The sequence below is a fragment of the Mastigoproctus giganteus genome, chromosome 12 (genome assembly GCF_048544385.1).
Source record: "Mastigoproctus giganteus isolate SK-2022 chromosome 12, ASM4854438v1, whole genome shotgun sequence".
Lineage (NCBI taxonomy): Eukaryota > Metazoa > Arthropoda > Arachnida > Uropygi > Thelyphonidae > Mastigoproctus > Mastigoproctus giganteus.
Window position 1 is genome coordinate 49,159,243 of NC_143586.1, and position 13,861 is coordinate 49,173,103.

The 13,861-nt window shown below is 35.6% G+C and overlaps 1 protein-coding gene across 2 annotated transcripts in view; it reads left to right on the forward strand.

Annotated features, from left to right (window-relative positions):
* Positions 1 to 13,861, forward strand: part of kay (transcription factor kayak) — a 37,755-nt gene that overhangs the window by 10,625 nt on the left and 13,269 nt on the right. Inside the window, exons 2-4 of one of the 2 annotated variants that reach the window (XM_090386170.1) lie at positions 3,271 to 3,324; positions 5,388 to 5,456; positions 11,037 to 11,408. In XM_090386170.1, the coding sequence (XP_090242296.1) occupies positions 3,271 to 3,324; positions 5,388 to 5,456; positions 11,037 to 11,408 (495 nt within the window). The remainder of the gene's footprint in view (positions 1 to 3,270; positions 3,325 to 5,387; positions 5,457 to 11,036; positions 11,409 to 13,861) is intronic. The other variant, XM_090386171.1, reaches the window with a different exon arrangement.

Here is a 13,861-nt window from a genome sequence, read left to right on the forward strand (position 1 = left end):
CATCATGATTCTCCATGGCCATAGTTGTCTTGGAGCTTACCTTAAACAACTTGTGCATATTAATTTAATCATCATCACTTTCTGTACCATTCTTAACCTCCTTATCTTCTTTTTTAATCATACAAGAATTATTTTACACCCTGTAATTTTGTCTTTTTTTTTTTTTTCCCTCTCTGAACTGGAAAACCATTCTGTTTCTTCAGGAAAATCTTGCAGACTTAAGTGCTTTTTTTAAATGTAACTTTTTTTTTCTTTTTTGCCACAGTTTCTCTATTAAAAATCTATGAAAAATCTCTAAGATAGGATCAAAATGGCAATATCTTATACATTATTTCACATAACTGCCAGTGGATTAAGTGACACCAGTGATTAAGTGACAATAGCAACATATCCAGAAGTATGCCCTGGGGGAATTCACAGATCTAAGACAAGAGTGTCCCAACATTGGGACACTCTTGTCTTAGCAATGAGATCACAAGCAAAGATGACAGTTTGTGTAACTGTTTATGTCAGTATTGTTTAAAGTAAACCAACCCATATGGCACATTCTTCACATTTTTTATCTAATATATACACAATAGTGTAAGTTTATAAATGTCTTCTGTAATACTGAAAGTGAACAGTCTTTATATAAGCAATGGTCTAGAATAGTATGGTGGCCTACATATCACCTGCAGGGTTACTCATAGAATCATGTATAAAATCATTTCTTGCATAAAATGTTTGTAAAAATTATTAAAACTTACACATTTTAAAGTAGAAGGCAAAATGGCTCACAGGAGACTATAACTGCCAACATTACTTAAGTATATTTATTTCATATTTTAAGATTTTCAGTCTCTCTTCCCCCTGGGAATTTTTAACACATTGACTACTCAGGCTGTAGTGCACCAGTTCTTGTGATACTCTTGCTCATATGCTCATATTGTTTTATTGAGTATTATCTTTATATAAGTGGCCAATTTTAATAGCTCGCAGGCTAAAATGCCTAAAATAATTTGCAGGAGTAACTCAGTTAACTCAATCTAAGGTCAGCAAATTACAACTCTGATTGAAGAGGTCTTTAAGTTCCTCCAAGTTCCAACTGGATTCAAGCCCAGATTTCTTAGATAAAGTGACAAAGTGAAACAACTGTGCTGTTATGGAAGATTTCCAACCTGTAATGTATATGATAGCATTTCTATAGGTGTTGAAGGGCATATTTGAACACAGGATAAATAGTAGTATAGAAAATGGTACACAGGGCAATGTATTAATTTATGAGCAGTTGCAAAATTATAACTACTCAAAGGGACATACATTTAGATTTATGATAAAGCTGTCTAAAGTGCAAGTGGAAATTTATTTTCAAATTGGTAGCTAAAGTGTTGGATAGTCTAAAAGTACCCTTTGTTATACTGCACTGCTTATGGTGTCCAAGTGTTACTAGTATAATAGTATTTGTTATGAATTGTACATAAATAGCATTTACAGGTTGCAGCCTGCCAAAATTTGCCTTTTTGGCAGTTATTCATTACTGATATAGTGAATTAACATCAGGGGAACACTGTCGATTTTGCAAAAGCTATACTAATGATTGTCTCCAAATGCCAACCAAAAGGTCCTCTTTGACTTGGCATAATATACACCATCTGCTCCTTGTTTGGAAAGAGATCAAGGTTCATTTATTCATTGATGATCAGAGGAAGTTCAAAAGTTCTCTTCAGTCAAGGTTGCACTTAGCCAATCTTGGATGGAAGGAGTACAGTCTCTCTCTCTCCATAAGTTATTTGGGATTTTTCAGTCTGTGCAACAAGAAAATTGGCCCATGAACAAACACTTCACCCTCGTGGGTAGTACTGTTGTTAGAATTGTCATCCTTCCCACACTAGGTGGAAAAGACCCGAGTTAGAGTCCGGTCGATGATATGAGGAATTTTTATGGGGACATTTTCACAACATGGCTGAGTTAGTCAGTCTCATGCGAGGGTAGCATGTTTTCTCTCCCGGAAACTCAGGTTTTGCATGCAGCAAAACAGAAAATTGACCATAGAACTCACACGATTTACTGACAATGGCCTTAGTTGCTGATACTCCTAAAACCCTATTACAACAACAACAAACATTTCTGTAGACAAGATATAGTATGCAGATATGAACATTCTCCAGTGCTATTAAAGTAATAATTTGAAATTTTTGCCTGATGAGGAAAGTTTTGTGTCTACCTGTTTACATGTAAACATGTCTGAATTATCAGATATGTTTATCAGACATTTACATGTCTGAATTATCAGATATGTTTATCAGACATTTACATGTCTGAATATCATTCCCCTGCACTGTGGGTATTACCATTATGTCCATCATGCTGATATAGCAATCCACTATTATTGTGCAAATGCAGAATCCTTAAGATGTTATCTCTTTGAAGTATGGATTTATCAACATAGTGACCATCAGGAAACTTTTCTGGGTTTCTGAAGGTTTGTCAATTCATCTGAATTGACAAAAGTAGGTATTCTGTATATTGCCTTGCAGAAGGAGGTGAAAATGAGCTGCACACATCTGAGGTGCATTTGATTGTACATGAGAAGTACCATTATGAAGATTAGGTACAGTCCTTGCATATAGCAGATAATGTATAGGTTCAGTAACATGTGATGTTGCTTACATTTTTATATAAACTTCTGATCTTATCTATCAGTCCTTTTGTACTAAACACTGTGGGAGTAGATTCTCCAGCTGTTGGGAAACCCACAAAGAATTTTAACTGTTTAAAATGCTTTATTTCTTAGCTAGGATTATAATTTTATGCTTTACAGTCATGAGATGATCTAGTGGCTAGAATCAAACTGCATACTATCACCAATTTGATACAATGACACTACCTCCTCCCCTACCCCCTCATTGGAAATACTGTACTGGTACGTGATAGAAATAGGTTTAGCTGTGCTAGCTCAGTACTACGGGCAAAAAGTAGGTTTACCCGTATTCATGCTGTAATAATGGCTTTTACAGCCACAGCATCCTTTTTATTAATGTAATAAGAAGGAAGATTTTTTTAAAAAAATCATTTTTAACTAAAGTTAATTTTTTAAAGTTATTTTATTGTATCTTACAAATGAAAATGTGTAAAAATAATTAAATTAGCGTTTTATATCATACTTAAAGCTATCGATAGATGGCAGCATCGCACATAAGACGTTTTTTTTTTTTTTTCTCTCTCTCTCCATGTGCGCGTGTGTTGCCCTTGTAAATAAAGTTTCTTTTTATATTTCGGTACGAACCTTAGAGGCCAGAGAGGAGTTTTCGTCTTCATCGTTTTGATCACGCAGTATGCTCATTGGTGATTATCTAAGTATATATTTTTTTCATTAATTAATTATACTATCAGTTCTTTCAGAAAAAAAAAGTAATCTTTTAGTTGTTCGTGTGAAATGATTAAACACAATATTAAAAACTGTTGATGCTAACAAGGAATATCGAGAATTTACAATTCAGATTCATCCTTATTGATGTGAAAAAGTTATGGGCAACTAGTAAAATGCCGTAGGAACTGGAGACCTCCAGTTCCAATGTCATTTTACTAGTTGCCCATAAATTTCTGCGAATGCTCCAGAGTTCATCTCTTTACTGTGCCGTCTTTTCTTTTCTTTGAATTTCAATCTATTGGTGTTTTCATGGAGCATGAAAGTTGCCGATATTGGTATCGCTGCTAATATATGGATGGTGGATGAAGACCACTTACTATGAAATTGGGAACTTTTATGGCTCCTTGTGTCCACAGTGAATGGATTTGGTACAAACTTTCTTTTTTTCTAAAAAGGAAACAAATTGTTGCCATTCAAGTTATCAACATGCAACTACTAACAATCTTGGAGTGACTTACATAATTGATATTGCAGATTTTGTCCCTGTCCATTTACTGAGGATCTCTTTCCTTATATTACCAAACTTCCAGAAATTATTATTATTATTATTATTATTAGCCATATTGTGCAAGGAAGCCTGAGGCTTATGCTGCACCAGCCAAAAAAACAAAATTCCCAAGTTACCCTGAGAGAGAGATAATCGGAAGCAGAAAAGAATCACCAAGAAAAAGAAGAATGATGATATCCAGCTCAGGACCCTGGGTTTGTCAAGCCCATATTCATCAGATGTGAGCCCCTGGGGTTAACTGCAACAGAAAAGTTTGAAGAAACTCAGGAAGTTATTGCAGATATTTCAAGGGCTTTTGATTAGTATGACAGAAAGGCCTTTATAGCCTTTCACATGTTTAATTCCATGCCCTCCACCAGAGGTTCCCTCATGGGTAGCACAGTTCGTAGAACCGCTGTCCCCCTTACACCGGATGGAAAAGACTTGAGTTCGAGGGTCGTCGATGACGTGAGGAATTGTTATGGGCCTTTTTCACAATGTGGCTTAGTCGGTCTCAGGCGAGGGTAGCATGGTTTTTTTCTCCCGGAAACTCCGATTTTTCGTCTAGCTTGATACCAAAAATCGACCACAGAACACACGATTTACAGACAGTATATATGGAGCAATATGGCCTTAGTCAATTATGCGCCTAAAACCGTATTACCACAACATTTTTTTTTTTTCGACGATCCACAGTGGCGCCACCATAAGCCTATTGTTTCATATTACACCTCTGATGGAGTGGATGAAAGTTGAACCATTCGAAAGGGCTCATAGTGGGTTGCCTTCTTATACACTAATGGCCATCGAAATTTTTATATAATGACTACCTAATAAATATTTGAGCCCCCTGAATGAAAATAACGTCTTGAAAATGCGGTAATTATTGATGTTGCCATGATGGCTGTACTGGAAGTACAAAAATAAATTCACCTTTAAACTGTTCATGAGAGTAGTTATTCAATTAGGGTTAAAGCTATATGGGATTCGGGGTCGGGTGGAAGATATCTCCACTTGATCTTGTTTGGCTTAGCAGTTAAGCGATTAAGGTTTTTTGAAATTTTTATAACGATTTGGACTGCTTTATTCTAGGTCTGCAGAAATTCATGATGCCACTTCCTCTAGTTCATCTTTTAGACGATTTTTTTTTTTTTTTGTCAATAAAAAGTCAGAACACAAGGGAATTAAATTTAATGTTACCTCAGTCACCAAAATCATTAACTTGTTTATCATCATAGCCGTGATACTAGCAATTATAGATTTAGTGATTTTTTATATTGTATTCCTTTCACAATGTGAACCAATATATATAATGATTATAATTAATTTATAATTTTAAAAATTACATATATATATATATATTTAATTATATATATGCAATAAAATATATACAGTAAACATAAATTGACAAGATATACAGGAAATTACACTTCATCTCATATTACAGATGTTGGAAAGTTATAAAAATATACATTTTTTTTTTTTTTTTAGGAGAACTCCAGGGACCTTGGAGAGAAGAATTTTTGTAACTGGGAAAACGTGAAGAAAAAAAATGTTGAGGTATAAACACTTGGTGTTTTTGTTATACAGTATAGTAATTCTTACAAAAATTGATTTCGCGCATAACTTATCATCCCCGAACGATTTGGACTGCTTTATTTTTGGAAATAAATTGTCTCTTAGGTAAAGTAACGGTGTGCCAAGAGTTTCAATTATCAATTAATATATATATAATTTCTAAAGCCTTATGGCAGTTTTCAATCTGGCGAGGAGGGAAGCAGTCTCTGCATCCAGAAGGTTCTGGATACAAACAAGCAAAATCTCCTACCCTCCTCCCCCAAGGTGTGAAAAGGTCCAAGTAGTTCTATATCCTCCCTCTTAGATGGAGGGAACGTGTGAAGTGTAGTGTTCCATACACTTTACACTCCCCCTCTTAGATGGGGGAGTAAAATTGCAGTTTTTTAATTCAAATTACGAATGGATGTTTTATTATTATAAATGTTTTTATTATATTATTTTCTCAAATAATAAACGAGTGAGGGAGAACAATGCTTTCTTTTTATACACCTGGGGACGAACAGGTTGAAACATGGTGTAAAAAGTCACGTCGATTAGTCACTAGCATTGTGAAAATATCTTCAGCTGATCGTAATTGGGTGACCGTTTCTCGCTCCTGCCTCCAGGCTGAAGATTTAACCTTGAGTATAAAGGTGGGGGGAGGGAGCGTGCAATACGGAAGGCCATCTAATGGGACAGAACTCTTGAGATGAGTCATAGTTGTACGTTGATAGTGAGACTGGTTATTAAGACTGGTCAGTAACATTTACCCATCGGTATCGTCTACTAGCAAACATGTGGGGTTATCAGCAACTATTTCCGTGCTCTTGGCCACATGTAAGTACCTCAAATGCAGCTACTTGTAACAAATTACAATCCAAAGAGCATTAATTGAGGGTTGATCATAGTAATAAACGATCTAATAAACAGCTTTTAAAAGCTAATAGTTAAATTCATGTCTTTAGACTATTATTTATTTTGTGCACAATTTGTTGGTAATACTTAATTCCTGTTACAATGATTACCTGCTAATTACTATTCTGATTAATCCATTGTAAAATTTCCGTATAAATTTTTAGTTAATTATGTTTCAAGCTATGGAAATTAAATAGTATTTACGCACAATTTCTTTTTTTTTTTTAAACAGTTTAAATTATATAATGAACTACTTGCACGTGATTGTATATGACAATGGAAAGCAATGTGATGCAGAGTTAATGCTAGTTTTAATAGATTAAACTATATTATTATTATTAGCCATAATGTGCAAGAAAGTCTGAGGCTTATGCTGCACCAGCCAAAAAAAATTTCAGTACTCTGAGAGAGAACCAAAACACAGAAGAATGTTAACAAAAATCTAATTATATTAACACACCCCTGTTTTTATGTAAAAAGAAAACATCGAAGGATCATGCATTTTTATATCAAAAATGAAAAATAATCGATGTCTCGAAGAGAGATTATCGTAATATGGCCTACGTTATTAGGTCTGAAGAGTTTTTTTTTTTTTTTTTTATAAGTGACAATACACATTTATTTGCTTCACTTTCGAAATTTTTTTGAATAAATTCATAATATGGCTGTCGTAAGGAATGTTTCTGTTTTTAGGGGCGTTATGTATATGCTAAGCCCTATTGTCTTTACGATGTCAGTCTGTCTGTTCTCAAGTAACAACTCCACTCCTACGGGTTTACATGAAATTTTATATTTGAGCATTTTAAAGACACTTGCACGAGCCATTCCAAATTTCATTAATTAAAATCAAACAAATAGAAATCTGGCAATTATTATTTCTGTTTTCCACCCCATGCAATTTGTATGAATAAAAGAAATTCGTAGATTGACTATAGTTGTTAGGTTTAGGCAGTTCGTACATACTTCGCGTGTATTGTTATGTAAGACTTCTAAACGTGGTGTCTTGTAAAGATATACGCATATAGAGAGGGGGGTAAAAAGAGACTTAAAGATTATAGGGGAGAAGAGTAATAAATACTATACAGTGGTTATTATTATTAGCCATATGGTGCAAGGAAGCCTGAGGCTTTTGCTGCACCAGCCAAAAAAAAAAAAAAAAATTTCAGTTACCCTGAGGGGGAGAGAGATGTGAGCCCCATGGGGTTATTAAACTGAACAGTTAAGTTTAGAGAACTAAGGCAATATTTTGGCTAAGGCCTCAAACTACGTGGAAGTTTCACTATCATTAATCCTTCTCCCTGCTGTTATTTTTTCAGAAAGAACTTATTTATCCCTCAGCATGGTGTGCAGCAAGGAGTACTCTGCATACGAAATCGGTTTTATTAAAAAATCATCTAAAATTTGTATTAATCATGTATTCGGTTTAAGTCCTTGTTATAATATACATACCAAATTTTATGATTTTTTGGAGATTAAAACTTGACAAAAAAAGCGATAATCCGAAAAATTAATTTTTTTTTTTTTTTTTTAAGTCTTGTGATTTTTAAAAAATGCAATTTCATTATTAACATAACAATTACCGTAAAACTAAAATTGTGTACCCCCAGCAGGGGCGTTCTTGGGGTATGTGCCGCCCAGGTGCTAATTGAAATCTGGTCTCCCCCTTTAAAATTTTCTTAATGTGTCTGTAAGTTTCAGGCGCCCGGGTGCATTGCACCCTCGGGACGGCTAGCCTCTGACCCCCAGTATGTTTGTCCAACACACCATGACTGATTTATGAATTGCTCGAACTTGTAATTAGCAATGGCCATCTTAACATTTTGAGAAGTTTTAATTTGGAACGTTTTAGACTTTAAACATTTAGTATACAAAATAGCAAACATTTAGTAATGTGTACTAAAAGTACCATACAAAGTGTCAGTTGGTGCACATAGCAAAGAGAAAACTACGTTTGCGACAAAATGCATCTACCTCATATTGTGAAAGAAGTTGCCTCTGTATTGCACGCCCTCGTCTGTAACAGAGTTGGTAGAATCGCCGTCCTCTCCCACACCGGGTGAAAAAGACAGAGTTCGAGTCTCGTCGATGACGAGAGGAGTTTTTTGGACCTTTTTTCACAATGTGGCCAAGTTAGTCGGTCTCAGACAAGGGTGGCATGATTGTTTGTCTAGCAAACAGAAAATTGACCACAAACACACGCAATTCACAGACAGTATTCACGAGCAATATAGTCATTAATGCTCCTAAAACTCAATAACAATGACATCAGTATTGGACCTGCACATCAAAAAGTACGCTGGATGCGATGCCAGCGTACCCCGCAAATATATAGCATTGTTCCCGGGCACCGTATAACCTCGCTACTCCTCCGGGCATACCCAGGCCCCGACAAAGCTGTTTCTTAGATGTATAACAGCTATAGCGAAAGGGAGTCTACTTAATTTAACTATGCCCTCCCCCACCAGAAACCATTGCACTCCTGATGCTTCATAGAATTATACTACTATTTGTTTGAAATGTGTGCCATATAAATAGCAGCATGTTTCTCCTTAGGGAGAAGTGAAGTGCTTTTTATATGAAGTTCAGATGCAATGCTGAGGTAACCCGTATTGACTTGGGCTGCATTTTGAGGAAAATTTTGTTTCTCCTTGCCAGATATATATACAACTGAGACGTTTTCCAGCCCATGTACAGTTACATTTTTTTTATAGCTTTCGTATGGCTGACCGTTCTACTCTAAATTTATTGACATTTGGTAAAAATTAAAGACAGGATGGTGTCCTACCTGCCAGAAAACAAAGGTAGAAACTAATTTATACTTAAAACATTATAGAATAACAAAGCAACCCACGGTTAGGCCAATAGGTGCTCAGGACATCACTTGTGAAATGCTTGGAACATCTAACATTTACTGCATTTTCCCGACCATGAGACACCCATATTTTAGAAGGAACCAGGGATATTTCCCATGGGAATTGAAGAAAAGTCTAGTGAGGCATGAGTAAGCACTCGTGGAATCTAGACAACAACAATTTGCAGTCTGTACCATACGTATACACCCGAGTGGGGGGGGGAGGATATTTGTATTCGCCCAGAAGTATTTGTGATGGAAAGATTATTTATTTTTTGATACTTTGAAATCTTTATAGCAACCATGCAAATTTTGGTTTCGATCTGACAATTCTTTTTTTTTTTATTTATTTCTTTGCGGGGGCTGAATGAAGTGAAGTGTCACAAACGGATAAAATGGAATACAGATCAGTGATTCGATTTCTCTTTTTGCAAGGGAACACACCCAAAATAATCCATGAAGAAGTGGTCGCTGTTTATGGAGAATGCCAAGGTTACAGTGCTGTTCAGTGCATGATGAAGAAATCCCAAGACACGCAGCAACTGCTGTAAAAGAAGAGTGTTTCGAAAATTGAGGCATTAATCCTGGAATATTTCCGTATTAGCGTCAAAGAACTAGCTGCCGATCTCCAAACTAGTGTCCGTGGTGAACATATCCATCAACAGTTGCATATGATTAAAATGTCCGCTAGGTGGGTTCCAAGACTTCTGGAAAGGGCACAAGGTGCACATGAAATGTTTTCGATGTGCCAGGAAAAATTTAAACATTGCTGCGTCCTGCTTATTCTTCCAACCTTGCACCCTCGGATTTTTTCCTCTTTCCTGCTCTGAAATCCTTTCTTCGTGGAAAACATTTTGCTGATGATGAGGTGATTTCTGATGCCAAGTCGTTGTTTGAAGGACAATCGGAGGACTTCTACAAAACTGGCCAGCGGAATTATGAAGAGGTGGTAAAAATGTGCCATAGGACGCTGGCAATTTTAGACCCCTTTTGGGGGGGGGGAAAGAAGTGGGTTCTATAGTCTTGAAGATGCCGTAATTCAGTGATTCTCAAACTGGGAGGTTAATTGCCCCTATGCGGAATTTTAGGAATGTTTGGCTTGCCAGACTAATAATGAGGACACTACTGCATAACCAAACATTTTCAAACAAGCTTTCAGAATTTTTGTACTCTCTGAATTCCTTTTTTAAAACCATTTCGCATTGTACCAGTATGTGTTGCTCAAGGTAGTATATATCCATAACGGAAAAGGTGTGGTTATAAAATAGCTGTAGGATAAAAGAAAACGAATAATACTACGGAGGGTTTGCCCCTTAAATTCTCGATCCTATGATACTTAACGATGTTTTGTGATGACAACCCAATAGTTTCTACAGTACAGTATTTAATGATGAAGGCCAAAGGCGCCAAGGAAACAGGATGTGGTTTCTCGGCATGGCATGACTCAGATGACACAACACGTGCAGCGTCGTCTGTATTTTGCGGCGAGTAGTACCGCTTCGTACGAGGCTATCGAGAATGTTCTCTTTGCGGGGAAGATTATGAAATCGAAGTCTCTTGCACCATACAGGAGTAACTAACCAGTCACTTTAATGTTTGGAAGACGTGTGATCATATTTTCCTGCCTGGGTGTATCTTAACCATGAACCGGTACAATAATAATTATTAATACTGTATTATCAGTTATTGAAAGCGCCCCCTTGCCATTTTTTTTATTGATTGTATATAATTTATTTTCGTAAATAGATTCAGGTTATTATACACCTTTTTGTTTGTATTAACTATTCTTATTTATTTATTGCTTTTTATATTTTCAGTTCACAAATTTAGACGGTCTGACGTCGGGTATTCCAACACGCACCACGCCCACTCTCACACCAACTACCTTGAAAAATATTGAGGAATCGTTTATGGAGTTGCAGTCTATTCCTCCCGCACCTTTAGAACATCGACACCAAGCAGGCTTCGTGCCGCCTGTTGTACATATATCGGCAGTAAACGGTTCCTCTTACCAAAATGTGAATACTAAACAAGAACCTGAAGATAGTCAATGGATTCCTTCAGTAATCCACCCAACTTGTGATTCTCCTGTACCTAGTGTGAGAACTTCTGTTGTAACGTCCACGACCTCGTCTACACATACGAAGTCTGGTAGATCTGGTGGCAGGAGACCAGTAAGGGACGACAGAGTAAGTAAATTTTTTTGTTTTATTAATTTCGAAATGATGTACTTCATCCACTTTTTTTTTTTTTTTCCCCCTCTTGTTATTCCGGTGCATCCCAAGTATCTTAATGCTGCTCTGTAATATTTACCCAAATGTCGCCAGATTTAGTAACAGAAAGTTGTATTTGTAGCCTAAAGCTTGATAAGAAAAATGTCTAATTGTATGGAGCATTATTAAAGCTTTTTAGTTTCTGAAACTTATTGGCTACAACCTAATTATCCATACTAGTACTAAAATCAAAACCTATCTGCTGAGAGGGAAAGGAGTATGTGTTAAATGCTTAATTATTTGTTTTCATCCATCTCCTTACAGAGCTTTTTAAATGTAAATAAATTTATGGGATGAAAAATTTTTCATTCTGTAACTTATTAGGATCTATTTACGTTACAAAAAATTACAATTGCAAAAATAGAATAAATAAATAATAATAAACAAAGGAAAATTTTCACATGGCATCTGTTAGTACTGACTAAAATTAAGCTTTTGTAATCGGTAGTAAACTGAAACAAAATATTGCACCATCACTTAGAGTTAATTAATGGAAAAATATATAGGAGAATACAATCCACTCCCAAATTAGGAGAATACAATCCACTCCCAAATTAGGAGAATACAATCCACTCCCAAATTTAAGAGAATTACAGAAAAATTCAAAATGGTCTATAAGTTTCCATATAACCAACATTTTGTTAATTATCAGACTTTCTTAGTCTCTCAACCCAAAACAGTTTCTTTTGTGACTTTAGACCAAAAAAAGGATGGTGGGCCATTCAGTGGAGTTTCTCACTCACTCACTAACTAAAGTGTTTGTTGATGGTTGTCTAAACCTTTGAGCAAGAACCTAAAACCTCTTGCTTGGCAATCTGGTAAACCATGTGATTTGAGTTTATTGGATTAAAAACAATATCATGCTGTAGTAAATCCACAAACCTAATTATAAAAGTGGGTGTGCTTAAATTATAGTCTGTTTATATACATAAGTATATAAGATTGAAATTTGTTTTTATTAGCCTTGTTCTTAAGAGATAAGATTATTTTTTTTATTATAAGCATAATAATTAAACTAGTTACTTAATAATCAAGAAGTATGACAGGGAGAAAACAGATCTGTTCATTATAGTTGGGGAAGGATGTTACTGGGTTGTTTTCCATTAAGATTATTACTATATTTAATACCACTCATGTACTATGTGAAATTAATAAGATAGTTTATTAAGCTATTTTCCTAAACTACTGTACATAAGGTGACCTTGTACAGTAGTTTAGGTACAGTAGTGTACCAGTGCTCCCAGAAACCTAATGTGCATAGGTTCAGGTTTCTGGGAGCATTGTCAAGAGGAGTGTGTCAGCAGCATGGTCGAATGATGGGTATCGGTAAGATGCCCAAAACATCACCTTAATGTACAGTAGTTTAGGCAAATGGCTTAATAAACTATATTATTAATTTCGCGTGGTATATGAGTGGTATTAAATATAGTAATAATCTTAAAATATCTGTTCATTGTAATGGTCAGGTGCTTCCGTAGCCAGGTGGGAAGGAGCAGCAGTGCGTAGCACACGCTTCTTGATTAGACCGGGGTTCGAGCCCGTCACCACCAAATACGGAAAGGTCAGGGAATGACCGCCGCATATTCACGGAGCAATATGGCCTTAGTTGCTAATGCTCTTAAAAACCAAACAACAAACATCATTGTAATGGGTACTATTGCTTATGGAGAATAAGTGATATTCATCTTGGAAATGCATACACAAATACCATGCTTATATTTTTAAATAATAGCTTTATTTTCTAATGATAGTTATTTTTATCAGTGCAAAGAATTTTGTCGTATAAAGTTATTTCTTAAGAAATATAGTAAAGCCTCATAAATCTGGCATTCTCAGGGATATAATCAGTTCCAGATTTTTAAATATTCTGGTTTTTTGAATGTTATGTACATAATTTGTAATATAACAATATGAAAAATATTTGTTATTGCATTTCGCATTGCAGTTTTTGTTGTTATGAAGAGGAAGGAACAGGGAATTGTTTTAATACCCTCATGTTATTGAAATGTCAAGACACTGTTCACTCTCCTTTCAATCATTGTTTTGAACCACACATTGAACAATACACAGCTGAATAAGTGAAGAAAGGGTATATGGTTTTAAGTATTCTCTGAATGTAAACCTGTTTTGTTTTAGCTATCTACAAGAAAATACAGACAGATGTTGGACATCTATGTCTGTATCACATGCAAAAGGTTCATTTATAACTGCCAAATAAATTCTCTGTGGTCTTGTAAAATTTTTGGTGTATCTACTACTCTGGCTAGTGTACCATCTTCATGGTGCTTGCTAATGAGTGCTTTGTCATTGTTCTTGTCTGAGACTTTGCAGACAAGGAGTATTATGCTTCAGCACAACCACCAGGTTAG